General features: G+C 36.8%; 1 protein-coding gene and 1 non-coding gene across 2 annotated transcripts; both read right to left on the minus strand.

Annotated features, from left to right (window-relative positions):
- Nucleotides 1–264: 264 nt before the first annotated feature.
- On the minus strand, nt 265–351 carry TRNAM-CAU. The gene is given in 2 exon segments: nt 265–300; nt 314–351. It is a non-coding gene; the product is annotated as a tRNA-Met (tRNA).
- A 274-nt stretch (nt 352–625) lies between these two features.
- Nucleotides 626–3,562, minus strand: LOC113357971 (probable protein phosphatase 2C 47). Its single transcript, XM_026601460.1, has 4 exons — nt 3,227–3,562; nt 2,246–2,443; nt 1,817–2,058; nt 626–1,659 (listed from the first exon to the last, which is right to left on the minus strand). Exons 1-4 carry the CDS (start codon nt 3,449–3,451, stop codon nt 1,089–1,091), a joined length of 1,236 nt encoding a protein of 411 aa, XP_026457245.1. The 5' UTR covers nt 3,452–3,562; the 3' UTR covers nt 626–1,088.
- Between the last annotated feature and the right edge of the window lie 14,203 nt (nt 3,563–17,765).

Here is a 17,765-nt window from a genome sequence, read left to right on the forward strand (position 1 = left end):
TCATTAGGAATGAGTTTTGCTGGTATTTATAGGATAGAGAAGGGTTTAAGGGTTTGACACATTTCATTTGGTTGGTAGAACCGTAGAATATTCTTCTATTTGCATGCCATGTTGCAGATATGCATAGCTCTTCAGCAATGATGGCTGACAGTGTGTAGGCCGTAGGGGGTAAAAAGAAAGAAAGAGCTCAGAAATGCTTGTAAGAAGCTGGGAAAAATAAAACAAAGTAATGGGGGGATAAGAAGCTGAAATAAAAAGAATTGATGGGGTGAGAGAGGCTCGAACTCTCGACCTCAGGATTACTCTAGATAGCTATGAGACCTACGCGCTAGCCAACTGCGCCACCACCCCATTGGTGTCAATTTTGACTTATTTTATTAGATCAAACTGAGGTACAGTAGGATGAGTTATTATCCCGTATTAGATCCCGGACTTTGTCATGTCAAACGGCTCCTACCCCTTTGAATAAATGAAAATAAAGAAATTGGTTGCACGTTTTCTTTGTTGCATTTGCAGCAAACACACGACTTTGAAACAAAGTTGTTTATTTTATCAAATGAAATTATTAAATTCTTTCTTACAGACTGTCGAAAGCTCATAACACACAAAAACAAAGCCATCGAGATTCAACAAATGAAAAGCCAATTTGAAATTAATAATAAAATACTAATTTTATTTTTCACAAGATCAATCATCAATGGGGGCAGCCGCATATCATTACAAATACTATAACTAATTTAAAAATCTCAAGTAACTGCTACTCCTAAGATGACTAACCTGTGCCTGGCTGCCCTAAAATCTCCTGAATAACTCACTACTCACTTACCTAATTCAACAGTATTTACATTTAGATGAACTGGCAATGATAAATACTGCTACAACAAAATAAATGAGCTAATGAATCCTATCACTATAATTTAGTGTCTCCTTAAGTTGAATTCAATGGAATCCATGTCCCCTTCCTACAAAAATGATGGTTGCTTTTTCTCTAGAACTCCCATAACAGCTGAAGCAGCCAAAAACAGCAACAATATAATTCTCCATCTCAGTTGTAACAGCACCCTCCTAATACATTCTAGGAATCAGTATCAATTTTTGCTGTCGTTTGCATCCATGTGGCACCCTAAGGTAAACAAGGCCTCGGCAGAAAAACACCATCTACCCTTGCGTTGTCTTGGTGGGGATGGAAACATTTCCCTGCTATCCAAAAAGCAAATCACAATCACGGTAAGGTTATCCCCTGTGTTGAGTCTAAGTGCCTCCTTAATAAGGTTCCTGGCGCACTGCTGTGGACTATCATGCCTTCTAAGACAGCGACGTACAAAACTGACTGCTTGTTGGCTGGTCATTACATCCCACAGACCGTCACATCCAATTATGAGAAACTCATCGTCCTTTGTGAGGATGGCCTGGCGGAACTCTGGCTCTGCTATGAGAGGTGATGGGGAGCCCCTGGGGAACTTCATGTCCCAATCGCCAAGAGCCCGGGTTACTGATAGTACTCCATTCAGATACCCATCGTCAACATACCCACCAAGCTGCTCTATCCGTCTTCGCTCTGGTGGATGGATGGGCTTGTGGTCTTGGGACATGTCGATGGCTATCCCTTTACGGCTCAGAACAGCACGACAATCACCAGCATTTGCCACAAGTAAACGTCTGTAACAACCATTGAATTTTAAATACATAAGTAAGCCACTGAGAAAATAACAAAAGACACAAAATTGAAAAGAATTCAAATCTATAGAATATCTTATTCTTCCTAGATCATCTGAACACTAGCCTAGAAACATATAACTGAAAATAGCACACGAACCTTCCTAGGACCAGGGCTGTAATAGCTGTTGTTCCTGATGAACTGCTCACATTGCAGTCATCAGCCAAAGCATCATCTGCCAAAAGAAATGCTCTCCGGAACGAATTCACTACCTCTTCTACTAAATTATCGTCATCATCACTCACATAAGTCTGTGGAATATCAGCATTTTCAAAAAAGAATCTAAGTGCATTTTCTTTCATATATGCTGCTGCCTCTGCACCTCCATGGCCATCAAACACCTGAATCAAGTAATCAAATACGTAAGATATAGTTTGTATCGTACCAGATAAATATGTAGTTTTCCTGAAACTGTCTACTCTGGAATGGGTGGCAAGCAGGTCTATATTCTTGGATTCTACGAGACTTCTTATGAATGGTGTTCTTTCTAACTAGTAATTTTAGAGTTTGTAAGGATTAAGGACATACCCCGTAAAATGCACTCGGTGTCGGAAACTTGAAGACTGGATCAAAATGAGATGATAGGTCATCAATCATTATATGCTCATCTTCCATAAATCTCCGTAGCCCAATATCAGAAAAACTGCCAGAATGGATGGTTGGCATAAATTGAACAACAGACGATCCCAAGGAACCATCTGAATTGAGATCAGAGGTCTTACGGGCCTGATCAAAGTCATAAAATTATAGTTAAGACTTTCAGACTTGATCAAAGTTAACAAAACTAGTTAAGTCAACAGAATGTGGTATTCGAAATTTATTGAACACGTCAAATGAAAGCAGCACGAAAAAAAATCCTTAAGTTCATTAATTCATAACCTACAACAACCCAAACAAAAAATAATAAATTTATGGTCATAGAAGTTCAGACGAGCGTTAACCAATGTTTTTAAGTTATCTAAGAACGATGACTTTAACTATGTATATGAGATCGCAATTGGCTAAACACCTGAATATTATGGAATTGCAGAAGCAGAACTAAAAAACCATAAGACTTTCAAACTTGAACAAGAACATAATCCAATCAATACATGCAAATTCTAATTCAAAGTCAATACCCGCGTAAAGTAGCTTGAATTTTTTTCTATATTAGTGTATACAATAAAAGGCATCTCCTGGTAGCTAAGTCAATATTATACGCGCAACAAACTAAAAGTACGAAGCCTGATGAGTTCTTCATCTACAATAAATCATCTAAAATCACGTAATCAATCATCAACAACGCACTAAAAATGAGATCTAGGTCCTTGGTTTAAGAACCCAGATTCGAGATCTAACCATAAACTTCAGGAAACCAAAAAATCATTTACAATTCTATAAAAATTTCACCTTTTTCCTTATAACAAAAGAATTAAGATAAAACAGATCAAACACAGAACAAAAATAACCAAAAACCCTAATCAAAATTCATCAAAAACAAGTAAAAAAAAACAAAATTGAGATACATACCACTTCAGGACGTGAATTTTCGGTTGGAATCGAGACGGAAGCTCGAATTTGCTGATACACGGAGGACGATGAAGAAGGGGTGGAAATTTCAACAATTTCTTCAACGATTTCTTCAATTTTCTGATTATGATTATTAGGTTTAGAATTAGAAGAAATACATCGATACTGAACATCCAATACTTGGATGCTTTGATGATGACAAACAATATCTCCTTCAGCTACCATTGATTGATCGGTCAGAATTTTAGAGAATTTTTAAGAGAATTGGGGATTTTAAGAATTGATTTTTCTGTGAAATTTGGAAATTTTATAAATTAGGGTTTCAGGCTGTGAGTAATAATAATATATGGAAATAAATATTTGGGCCTCTAAATTTGGCTCGAACCGGGTTTTATAGTACTACTAGTTTTGCAGCAACTCGGAAACCGGCGGCACCGGTATTATTCCAATTTAGAAATGGGAATTGGATCGGACACGTGTTTATTTCTGATTGGATAATGGAAGAGAGATTTTTTTTAATATTTTGTGGTGTTTTTTTCTTTACGTAATAGTGTAGTCCCGTACGCGGACGTTATGACATGTGTATTTGTTGATTTAGCTCGTGATGATTTTTTGTTGGAAGTTGACTATGGCTGGACGTTCCACTATGGGTTGTCCTTTCTGACGGAAGTACCCTCTTTAGACAGGTCGATTCGGTTGACTTTTGAGAAGTTGAGGGGTAATTTTGGGGAATATGTCTTTTCCTTTTCTTGCGACAACCGGGAAATATGAAATTTTGAGTGTATTTGAAAAAAGCGTTTTTGTAACGATAAAAAGTTTTCTTTTTACAAAAGGGTTTCCTTTTGGGAGACTCCATTGGAAATCTTGTACGGGTAGCTTAATTAAGAAGCTATCAAAAGCACATGAAATTCTATTTCTTAAGCTTGAGGTTTCTTTTAAGGTTGGTAAAAAAAACCTTAAGATAGAACCTCAAATTTTTTTGTTTACTTTTACCATTTCAAAAAGTTTTAACTATATTTCAACCAATAAACTAGCTAATCGGGCAGCAATTGCATTAGCAAATGCTACTGTTAATGCAACAGCAACCCGTAACTACAGGGGTTATCCTCTGGTGTGTATCTTTCATCTTTTGGATCAAGATAGACCGGGTGCCTGTACCCATGTCTATGAAGGACAAGCTTGTTTTGTTTTTTAACTTCTATAAATTTTATTATCAAAAAAAAAAAAAAACTGTAAAAGAAAAATGATAAAAATTTGGTAAAAATGAAATCTTGGCCAGCAAGAGATGATACTATGAGATTATGGTTCGAAAGTCTTAAGTTAGTAGTATGCTACAAGAAAGTGATCATGCCTCAAAAAGAAAAGAAGAAAGTAATGAAACTCTTTATTTCTGGAGCCTAAAGCCAACTTTTAAATGGTCAGTAAAAGTTGTTGCACTGGCAAGTTTCAAACAAAAACCAACAGCTTCATTGTTTTTCTACAGTAACAACTCCTTTAGTTTGGTTTTGTTGGAGACTCTACTTGCCGGGTAAAGGTCTATTTTTGATGACCAGGTCAGTTGGCGAAGAGAAATGCATAGAAGAAGGGTCATATTTGTTAGGGTGTTGCAATCATCAACAATGTGAAGAACTACACGGTAGTTAATGGCAACATGAATCACAAGTTCTGCTTCAAAAAATGAATAAAAAATACAAGTTGCAACAACCAATCAAAATGCGACGAAACCCACCCTTCCTTATGACCGAGTTTAAGTTTCCGCGTTCTCTTATTATTAATGGAAGTCTAATTAGATTTCTTAATTATACAGTGCAATTCTCAATCATAGGCAGGATTATGCTTTTGAAGACGTCATTAAGCTATGATTAAACCTTTTGGCTAATCCAATCGTATTTGATTAGTTTATGTATAAACCTTTTGGCTAATCCTAATTATATGGACTTTGATGTTTCGTGGGAATTAGTCGTAACCTTCTTCTTCTTTTTTGATGGAAAATTAGTCATAACCTAATTCCTCTTTAATAAAAGGTGAAACCTAACACAAATTTTACCCACTACTATTTAAGTATATTTTTACACATTAGACTAACCCAATGTATGGATTGTGTGTCTACATGAGGCTAACCCAATGTATAATTAATCAAACAAAATGGTAATCTTATTTGTTTCAACAAAAAATGGTAATCTTATCCCTTTCGATCTGTTTTCGTACAAAACGATTGGGAAATTCAAGAGGTGGTACATTCACTCATGCAATGAATAATTTTATTTTTTGTTTTTCTCATTTCTAATCCCAAATGATTAGCCTGTAAACACTATCGCATTTTCCAACAAGATAACCAGAAGTACGAAAATAAATAAATAAAATGCTGATGGCGTAGGGTTCAAGCAGAGCTGACACGCCCTAAGAGCAAAAATTCTACCAAGAATCTTGTAATTAATAAGGTTTTCCGAGTGCTATTTCTCAAATACGTCAGTTAGCAGAGCACCAGACATATGTGTGGCTATAACATGCCAACACGGCTTTGGTATCATCAAGTGACTCTTGGCTGTTCATTAATTGGGTACCTTTCAATTCATCAGCGTTATCTACGTCACATGTCATTTTCTCTCAACACTGTTGGGTTGAGTGTTTGAACAGAATTCACCTGGCCAATTTGAGGCCTACCAAAAAAATTTCACATCTCGAAACTAGGATATGGGTGTTTGAATAAAAATACCAAATTTCTTCGGGTTTTCCTGTGTATTTATTAAAAAACAAAAAAAAAACTACTCTTTACTTAATCCTAACTTTTATTACTGTAAAAAAAAGTCTTTCTATTTTAATCAATAAAAGAAAAAAAGAAAAAGCTAAACAACAAAAGCTTTTCATTTCTATCAAACTTTTCGAAATTCTAAAAATACTAATCTCCACCATTTTTGATATTTCTTTTTTGGTATCAGTCTCCCACAAAATGATATGTTCGGATCCCACACAAAATCACTGAGGATACACCCCTCCTGTCAGCATTTTCCGTCCAATCCTTGTTTAAATTTCATATGCGTCCATCAATTGTGGCCATGTTCTTCGTCAAAACCGGTGCAAAATATAGTCTACATCCACCAATTGTATCGATGTTCTTCATGTCTAAATAACGTATCCAAAACCGGTGTATAAGATACTTTAATATCGACGGATTATGTCGATTAATTTTTTGGATTTTTGTGTTATGATAATAGGTTCATATACATGTTTCTTATATACCGATTTTTTTTCTTTTGGCTTGAGTTTCCTCTATTGGAATATGTATATATCCATATATATTTTCCTTATGGGTTTTATTTTTCGAAAATGGGTCACTTGTCCAAATATTTTTAAAACACGGTTCAAATGGACGAGTAAAAATTAGTTTGGATGAAATGGACACAAAAAAAAATAGCAAGGATGATATTGGATTCATCCTGACTTAAACTTAAAAAATAGCAAAGATGAAATTTGATGCATCCTGTGTAAATTAAAAATAAGAAAAAATATTTGAAAATGGGCAGGATGAAACTGTTTACATCCTGACTATTTTTAAAGTTTTGTCCATTTAAACAGTATCAAAATCTAACTGTCCTTTTCACCCAGAAATTATTAATTTTGGTCTTTTTAACCAATTTTGTGTTTATTTTTCTGTAGAATTTTTCTGTAGTCAGAATTGGTGCTTATGTATGTGTCTTATCCACCGGTTATATGGGTTCCATTTTCTGTAGAATTTGGTAGACAGAATCAATGCGTATGTGTCTTATCCACCAATTCTCTGGGTTCATCTTAAACCTTTTCTTCTTTGATTATACTTGTATTTTTTTTTTTGTAGATATGGATTTCAGTCACTTAAGCTTCTAAAACCGGGATATCCAAGAAAGGGATGTTAAGATGAAGGCAGAGGTAATCATAAAGAGCCAATAAAAGTTCGTGTTTGGTCGAGAGACTAAACTAAAGAAGGTATTGAGAGTGGCCGATGAACTCGTGTATGAAGAAGTTGAGGAGCTTAGCAAATTTTCAAGAAGAGGAAAAGAGGATAAATTAGAGCTCGGATGGCCCAGGATGAGGAGATAGAGGAGTTGTATCAACTTCGAGCAGTTGCTTGCTGCTGCTATCAATGTTGGTGCTCCCGCTGCTCCCAGTGTTGTTGCTGCTAGTCCTAATGTTGCATCTTCCTGATATATATCTCTTTATTATCATGCTAATTAAGACATTGTAAGTTTATATTCTAATATTTTTTTGGTCCATATTTGTCGCAAGATACTTTTTTGGTTCATAGTTATCGAAAGACTTTTTCGTTTATGGTTTGTAATTATGATACAATATGTTTGTACATGAATGAACTTATGGTTTTTAATTATTATGGTTTGTAATGGGTTAATACATGGTTCAACTTATTTTTTGTAATCCATACGGCTATGCATATCAACCGATTTTATGGATTTCATCCAACTATCGGGTGTTGTAGATATTAATACATATTGATTCTTCAATCCTGAAAAATTGTCATTTTTTGTTGATTTTGGAGACCAAAATTGGTATATGCATGCAACCATATAAACCGATTTTGGGTAGTGGAAACTTCAAATTTTTTGTTGATTTTTAAAGTTATAATGGTAGATACTGACAATCATATAAACTGATTTTAGTTGGTATCAACCTATCATCGGTTTTTAAGGACATTCACGAGCGCTGATTGTACTCAATCATTTCACCTCTTTCGGGAAAAAAACTAGTCGTTAAGTCGTCCTCTATACAAGAAGGACCTCTTTCTCATACCCAATTTGGCCCAAACTTTCATCTTTTACTCACTCCTACTCCATCAATCACCCAAACAACACAAACCTAGTTTCATACACTTTACAAATTTTATTTTATCGACCACTCTATAAAAAATACTTCATACCTCTACAAGCATGGCATAGTTTGACTCAGCTGAAGATTTGGCCATAGTCAAAACATGGTATAGTGAATCTCGATGTAAAGATGTCCAAGATGATAGGGTTTCACGCGAAACCTTTTAGTGGAGGATATACATCCAACATGTGTGAGATTATCGAGAAGATTTGTACAACAAGTACAAGATACCAACTTATCCAAAAAGGGATAGTGATAATATACGCGTACAAGTAAGGATCTTTAATGGTAGCTATTTACGCTTATCGATGGAAGAATTTGTAAATATTTTTCGAGTTTGTTTTATATAAGATAAGTTGTGTGATCTTCTAATTAATCAATACTAACAAAGTAAGTTTGTAATTGTCTTTTTGTAGGAGGAAGTTGTAAAAACGAACTACTTGGAGGAAAAGGAAGAAGAATCAATATTTGATGAAAGCTGAAAGCGCTTGGGGTACCAAAATACACCACCAACTTTTTCTTAGGCAATTTGTATGAACAAACTCAACACAACTCTGAGAGTAGAAACTCAATCAAGGAAAGTGCCTAGAGTTATATATATCTTTCTCTTGTTGTTAGAACATTTATAGAATTGAATCCGTGAACTTAACTACAAAGAGAGTTCTTGGACGGTACCAAAGACCAATATCCAAGGATCAATCAAGTCTTATCCAACTAACAAGGTTAGACCTAGCTACTGTAATTAATCAACGCACAACCTGTGATATTTCAATTATAAAGATAAATAATATAATGCGGAAAAAGAAATAACACAGACACCAGAAATTTTGTTAACGAGGAAACCGTAAATGCAGAAAAACTCCAGGACCTAGTCTAGATTGAACACCAAATTGTATTAGGCCGCTACAGACACTATCCTACTACCAATTAACTTCGGCATGGAATGTAGTTGAGCCCGAAATCAGTCTCCCACTGATTCATGTACAGTCGCGCTCCTTACGCCTCTTAAATCCCAACAGAACTCCGAGCAATTGATTCTCTTAGACGGTCTCACACCAACTAAGAGTTGTTTCAACTCAATTGAAGACTTTAAACCAAATCTTCCTCCCAAAGATTAAGCCTATGATTAATTTCCTGATTTATGATCTAAACGAATGATCAGATTAAATGAAAGATCCAGGTGATGGAAATCGATAGAAACTTAGACAAAAGTCTGGCTATCCTCAAAATCCGGACTTATGCAACCCGAAGTGCAGCCTAGATTATTATTCACCTCACAAATATAAAACTTGCGGAATCAACAAAGTATGAGAGGAAGAAACTTTGTTGATTACTATCTATCTTGATTGATGGAGCAAGGCTCTACAAACAATCAAGATCAGATTACTCAATTTATCAAGGTAAAAGCTAATTAGACCTGGCTTCACGAATCCCAATGAAGTTTTTGTAGTCACTAAACCCTAAAAGGGTTTTTGGAGAGGACGGCTCTAGATATAACTAGGACACACCAAAAAGTAGTGTCGGGATTCAAAGATCCCAGTTGCCAAGAGTTCCCCTTATATAAACTTCAAAGCCTAGGTTGTTTTTGGTTTAAGCTAAGATATCTTTGGAACCAAGCAATCAACATTCACCGTTAGATGAAAGCTTTAAATCTTTTTTACATATAAAAGATGTACACTATGGTTAGGTAAACAGTAACCGAACAGTGTATAAAGACTATGTTCAACATGGTTAGCCGAAACTAGCCGATTTGAACTTAAACGCTTAACACTCATTTTCATGTTCACTAAAACATTAATATTGGGTCACAATCATGTGATCAAATGAGTCTAGTTTTATTTATAGAATTTATCAATTGCAAATTACTTCATAGAAATAATCTAATCGCAATTGAATCATAATCGACATAGTTTGTAAATGTACAAAGTAAATTTACTTGAGTCGTTCGTGAATCGGCTGAGTCACAATACGCGGACCGGTTTGCAAACTTATATGCAATTACCGAGTTTCGGATTCTACAGAACTTTTCAGTTCATAAACTGGTTTGCAAACTTATGCAATTACCGAGTTCCGGACTCTACATAACTTTTCAGTTCATGTGCCGGTTTGGAAACTTTGAACCAACTCAAAAGTTCTGAAGTCTACAGTTTTTAGTTCACGTACCAGTTTGCAAACTTAAGAGCTTTGTTGGTTCCAGAGTTTACAGAACATTTCAGTTTGCGTACCGGTTTGGGTACTAAACTGGTTCTAGAACATAGAACTGTTTTAGCTCGCCTACCAAATTGATTATTTTAACCCGGTTCCCTTACCACAGTTCCAAAATGGTTTGTATACGAATATACATACCTATCTAGATCACAAAACAGGCAAATTTTCCCATGATGTACATACGAATATGCATATCACATTGTTTATGGGTGAAAATCGTTTCTGCCGATTTTGGTAATTTCGGTAGGTGAGTGAGAAAAAAATTTAAACCCTAAAAAAATGTACTGCATGGGAGTACTTTAGATTCGAGATATCAATCTATAAAACTCTGGCCTAAACCAAGAAATGGTCGTTCTGGATTTGCTTCGGTTACAAAGAGGAGGAGAAGGGCTGGTTTAGGGAGGGAAGCGAAGAGAGTTTTGAGACCAGAACAGTTCTGGAAGAGTAGTACTTGACTTGTATCATAAGGTGAAAGCTTTTGGTAAAGCTAGCAAAGTTGCCTTTCTGAGTATTGTATTTCTCCTGACCAAAAACTTGTTGTCTTGGTGGAAATAGGTAAGACCTATTTATACAAGTCTAAGTGAAACGTACTTTGGCCTCATAAGAAAAAGAAACGGATGAGTTAAATTGGAAGAGGTGGTAACGCCTGGTATTGATGGAATTTTATGGAATTGATGTTCCATAATGAAAGAGCGTTTCACCATTACTTCCTGCATTTACTAACCGTTTTATTCTTAATACACTGTCTTGAAACGGGCATTTGTGTATGCCGCACGCTGTAAACCGCAAAACCAAAACCCTAAAGAGCATCCCCCAGTTTGTGACATGTATTGCTGTCTCGAGTGTTTTCGTGGAAAACGTGTAGCATGTCGCTGGTGTTTGATAAGTTGAGCTTGAGAGATGCGCCGGCTCAGTGGCGACCTTCGACGGTCGAGATTTTGCATCTTGAGAGGAATCGTGGCCTTTGATGTAGGCGCGGCATGACAAAGTGCAAGGGTCGCATGGCATGTGCCAATGGCTTGTGTGGAATGCCTTGGTTGTAGGTTGCGCATCGGGTGCAGGTGGAAATGCCAAAATGCAAGTGTTGCATGGCATGTGCCAATGGCGCGCATAGCGGCTTTGGCCCTAGGTTTGCACGGCTTGGCATGCTAGGTTGCAAGGGTCGCTTGGCATGTGCCAATGGCGCGTGTGGCGGCTTGGAACTAGGTTTGCACGTCTTGGCATGCTAGGTTGCAAGCGTCGCTCGGAATGTGCCAATGGCGCGTGTGGCGGATTGGCCCTAGGTTTGCACGGCTAGGCATGCTAGATCGCAAGCGTCGCTTGGCATGTGCCAATGGCACGTATGGCGGGTTGGCCCTAGGTTTGCACTGCTTGGCATGCTAGGTCGCAAGCGTCGATTGGCATGTGCCAATGGCGCGTGTGGCGGCTTGGCCCTAGGTTTGCACGGCTTGGCATGCTAGGTCGCGAGCGTCGCTTGGCATGTGCCAATGGCGCGTGTGGCGGCTTGGCCCTAGGTTTGCATGACTAGGCATGCTAGGTCGCAAGCGTCGCTTTGCATGTGTCAATGGCGCGTGTGGAAGCTTGGCCCTAGGTTTGCACGGCTTGGCATGCAAGGTCGCAAGCGTCGCTTTGCATGTGCCAATGGCGCGTGTGGCGGCTTGGCCCTATGTTTGCACGGCTTGGCATGCTAGGTCGCAAGCGGTCGCTTGGCATGTGCCAATGGCGCGTGTGGCGGCTTGGCCCTAGGTTTGCACGGCTTGGAATGCTAGGTCGCAAGCGTCGTTTGGCATGTGCCAATGGCGCGTGTGGCGGCTTGGCCCTAGGTTTGCACGGCTTGGCATGCTAGGTCGCAAGCGTCGCTTGGCATGTGCCAATGGCGCGTGTGGCGCAATGATTGTGCAGCTCGAATTTGACACGGTTGTCGTGAAGCGCAATGATTGTGCGGCTTGGTTTTGGCATGGTTGCCATGATGTGCAGCGATTGTGCGGCTTTGGTTTTGGCATAGTTGCCATGATGCGCAGCGATTGTGCGGCTTTGGTTTTGGCATAGTTGCCATGATGCGCAGCGATTGTGCGGCTTAGGATTTTGTGTGTCGAAACCCTAGTTTAGCATTTGAAAAAAGATACTCTGCTAATTTTTTACATAAGTGCATTAAATGTTCTAATAAATGTGTTTAGCGTCACCGGTGACGTCATGCTATGCGTAAGGTTTTACGATTTTACCCCTTGTCTAAAAACCACCATCAACACACACAAATCTAAATTCGATATATAGCTACTCCGCTATGTGTACGAATACATGTAATATGGTTTCAGACATATAACACTTTTCTCAGTTTGTAAGACTGATAATACTGTCTTGTATTCCAAATATACTAGTTTTATATTTCTCTAAATCAATTTGAAACATTCATGAATAACATCAATGATACATATCACCGTTCCAGGCTATTTTCGGATGATAAACTTGAATCATGATTTGGTTCCGAATAATAAATTGTTCTCCACCGAATATGATCAAGTATGAAAAAATGCTCATTAAGCTTAGTCATTATATTTCGAGAAATTCGTAAACTAAATAATTAGTTCTCGACTCGAAATTCTTGTCTATGCAAGCTAGTCTAATTATTTATACGATAATCGTCTCAAAGATAGAAAGATGAATATAACTTGAGAAATAGATGGTTCAGTCTTCACTTACCTTTTTTTTCTTCTTAAGATGAAGTTCTCCAAAAGCTTCGGTTGATCTTCTCCTTCAAATGGTAGAACGCAAATGATGACTGGTTCGCTTCTCAACTCCACTATGCTAGACCGAGACTTAACTAATTGTAGACTATAAATCAAGATATAGTTGTGACAACTAAATTTGTCAACAAGCTTGATATAGCAACACTTGTGAGTTCGACCGAGCAATGCTCTAACAATCTCCCCCTTTGTCAATTTTAGTGAAAAAACTATTTAATACATATGGATAGCAAAAATAAAGTTTTCGAAAAACTCCTTGATCCACCATGTCTTCTTGATTTCCTTGGTTTCTTCAACTCTCCTTGAACTCTTCGTTATTTCAAGTTGCAATGATTCTGAACGTGTTCAACTCAGCATCGTTGTTGTTGAAGAACCGATTCCATAGCGATAACAACTTTTTGAAAACAATTATTCTCAATCCTTGTTATACAGAAACATAGTATAATTATCTCCTCTCCAAAGTTCAATTGTATCTCAACTCTGAAGTAATACTATGGTGATATGTTTCTCCCCCTTAATCAATACTTACATCTTTTATTTAATAGGTAAACATATTGCTTAAATGATCCACTCCCCCTTACATAATGATCCGTAAACCATATGTTTGTATTATGAAACTACTAAATAATTCTCCCCCTTTTTGTCAATAAAATTAACAAAGGTACGAAAATCGCGGGATCATAATGAATACAACCAAAAGATATCTCAAGTTTTAAGGAAGATGAAGATACTACATAATAACATAATTAAAATGAAACTCCTGATATCAACTTATTTAGATGAAATCACATAGTAATAATTACTTAGCGCTCATCCTATGAGATTAAAAAGATACAAGCATCCCCTATATAATTCCACATCCACACTCCCCACAAAGATATAGCAATTAAGCACAAGTTCATTTAAGAACTCTCCCCCATATAATGTCATTCTCGAGAGAACAACATGAGTGACCTTACTTTCATGAAAAAGAAGGATTTTGGACATTAACAAATCGCAAGGATTTGTATCCATATTATCGACATAAATTAATCTCAAGGCCAGTTACGAATAACGAGACAATTTTACTCGATTTTACTCAACGTAAGAGAATCTTACGGAGTGTGTCAAGCAGTAAAACACTAACGTGTGATCACAAAAAGATCAATACTGCGAGAAAAATCTCAAAGAGTTTTTTTTTTTTTTTCGTTTATAAAAACATAATTGATTTAACTTCTGAGCATATATGAAATACTAGCTCGATTCACGAGAACGTAAAAGCACAAATATTTCATAAGAATTTTGCAATAATTAAACTAATAATGATTACATACTGCAAGTTCATCTCCAAACAACTCTAAAATTTAAATAAATAAATCTAAAAACATGCAAGATGAAAAACGTTGGAAATAGCTATGTGTAATCACAATCTTTGTTGTATCAAACCCTAGTTATCCTTCTCAGGAATGAAATCCTCAAAAGAAATTTCCTAGATAAAGAAAAAGAAAAATCATATGTAGTCTGCAACTTGCGTTTTGAGGGAGCCGAGGTCTTCAGAGGCTTTTCCCAGTTCCGAATCGAGAAGTATGGGATCCTTTTTGGCAGCAGACAATTGTTCAAACACTACTTTGATATTACTCGTAATGTTTCCACCCAAATCTCGAGACATCTGAACCGGTCTTAACCTTGAGTGTTATTGAACAAAGTAACACGCTATGTTGATAGGATTATCATAGAACTCAACAATACCTGAGCAACCATCATCCTCCTTTTTCTTGTTATCTTTCTTTATGATGTTTGAAAACTTCGAAGCATCCATGGTTCGTGAAAGCTCGTGAGTTATTCAAGCACCTTTGAGTATAATACAAGGTGAGCAAACTTATATATATCATAGTTTCTAGGTTTAGAACCCTATAGGAAGAGAGGTTCGTTTTAGAATCTTCTTGGAGAGGCTTTGACTCAAGATCCGGGTGGTTTCAGAACTTAACGCACATGGATCCGCGAGCATAAAAGTTGTGTCCGGACTCATTTAAACAGATAATCCTAATCAACCTTGTTCTTATCTCAACAGATAAAAATTTAGAGCACAAGAGATAGTTGATATTACAAGAACAAAGATGAAAAACTACTAGGAATTTTAAAACAGAAAATATGGTATATAGTACCAAACCATCATGTGTCAAGAAGATCATTCTTGAACGTATTTTACTTATTCCTTTCCGTGATTCACGAAGAGGCAAAATTTACCATAATCAAATTATGTTATGGTAGGCATCCATCAAATGCCTATCATGAACAACATGATTCTTTGGTAAACATCCATGATTTTTACATTTTCTAGTAAATAAACAGTTTTGCATCTTCAATAGAAAAGGATGTAGAAATCTTACATGTATTTCGCATTCTCCTATCCTTCCTGAAGTTCTTGATTTTGCTAATATATTTTCTTAGCTTAAAATTACTATCTTTAACCTTAGTGTGAACTGTGAAGGTTTAAACCAGTATTATTATGAATTTATGAGATAGATTCCTTCAGTGTCATTTTCTTCCTGTCAATTGCGTCAAAAGTACTTGGAGAAGTATTTGGATGACCACTCAAATTAGACTTTATCCAACTGGAAACATCTGATCTTGTCTTGGTCTCAACTCGATTAACCTTTTGAAAATCATTACAATTAGGAAAAGGCTATGTCGAGCATTTATAGGCAAAACAAGGTTTATCACAACACATATTCCTTTGCCTAAAGGTTGGACGTCGATAACCTGCACTGTTAAGAGTATTAGTCTTAACATATGATTTTGGTTTGATCACTTCTTGTGATGCCCAAATAACTACATCATGAAGTTTTTCATCCCTTGTGCGAAAACGACATTCCTTTTGCAGGTGACCATTTTTACCGCAATAATAACACTTGTAAAAAGCGTTACTATCTGGAACCTCCTGTGTTGTTTTCAGAGGTTGATATTTGCTCTTATGACATTCATCTGCTGATTTAAATAATTTACATTTAGTGGAAACCCTGGGTTGAAAAGAAGCACTAGTTTTGACAAATTTAACCTTTGTGTTGATACTTGGAGCATCTATTGCCTTATAGCCTAATCCCCATGTATTACGATGATTTTTACTTGCTCCCAGCACAGTGAAAGATTTGTTTGAACTATCAATGAACTTTTTTCAAGTTTTCTTCCAACAACTTGAAATTATCATTAGCAGCAGTTAAATCAACCTTAAACTGTTTTTCTAGAGTGAGAAAAACACTTTCTTTGTCTTTAGAACAGGCGTATATTAATTATATGTCCCTAGTTTTAACACCCTACAAATATATCCTTATACAACAATAAATATATCCCTATTTTTTAATAATCGAATTCATTTAAAATTAGATTACCTTAATACCCTCACTCATATAATATTTTTTTTTATTTCAAAACGGAAAAAATTTCTTCCTCTACCACTTCACATCACCGACCAACTATCACTAACACGGCCACCACCAACATCCAAATACCATTCCACCACCACCGTTCAACAACCACCACCTACTAACAACCACTACCACTCTGTCACCACCACCATTACACCACCACCAGTCTTCCACCACCACTAGTCCGCCGTTACCGCCACCACTAGTCCGCCACCACCAGTCCGCCACCACCACTAGTCCGTCGCCCCACCACCACTAGTCCACTTCCACCACCGTCGCCACCACCGTCTCCGCCACCCCCGCCACCACCACTGGTTCAAATATTTTTGTATCAACAACATTAGTTGATCCAAATAAAAATAAAATCAAAAGTAGAAGTTGATCCAATTTAGGGGATCAACAACAGTAGTTGATCCAAAAAAAAAGGGATCAACAGTAGAAGTTTATCCAATTTAGGGGATCAACAACAGTAGTTGATCCCCTAAATTGGATTAACAATGAAAGTTGATCCATGTAAATAAAGTGAACTTGACGTGAGCCGAGCATGCATCATCTGACATGGAGTATGCTACCATTGCACCACAAATTCAACATTCGAAGAACTTTATATTATTTAAATTACAAGCACGGTTTAAACTACAAACATGATTACACTAACCCAAGAAAATGTTGCCAACAATAGGAGTTGATCGGATCAACAACAGTAGTTGATCCTATAAAAAATTGGGTCAACAACCGTAGCTGATCCCATAAAAACCGAAGTCTAGAAATATACATGAACAAATGGTAATGCATGATCTTTGTTTCGGATGCGTCTATATTGATCCCATAAAAAATCGGATCACCAACAGTTTAGAGGTATCTTTCTCTAAAATGTAAAAATTGGGTCAACAACAGTAGTTGATCCCATAAAAAATTGGGTCAACAACAGTAGTTGATCCCATAAAAAATTGGGTCAACAACCGTAGTTGATCCATAAAAACCGAAGTCCAAATATGTAATTCCACTCAATTGGACTGCTGGAGACACGAAGTAACATTCCATTTAAAAAGAAAAGAAGAAGGGTCGCACCTTGTCAAGATCAACCTGTTGCAGTCTACATTAGATCAGACCGTAGCATATTGTATACATAGTATCTAGCCAAATTAAAGTAATGATTTGTACCAGTTGAGGATTAAACAGATGTAAAGCTTAATGTAACATTTCTCATAGTATACACTCTAGTATCTAACCACATCAAGATAGTGATTCTTACCAGCCGAGCATCCATCATTAAGCTCAACAATAACACTTAAAATCAGAATCTCTTGAATTTTTACAATT

The sequence above is a fragment of the Papaver somniferum genome, chromosome 3 (genome assembly GCF_003573695.1).
Source record: "Papaver somniferum cultivar HN1 chromosome 3, ASM357369v1, whole genome shotgun sequence".
In the NCBI taxonomy this organism is placed as follows: Eukaryota; Viridiplantae; Streptophyta; class Magnoliopsida; order Ranunculales; family Papaveraceae; genus Papaver; species Papaver somniferum.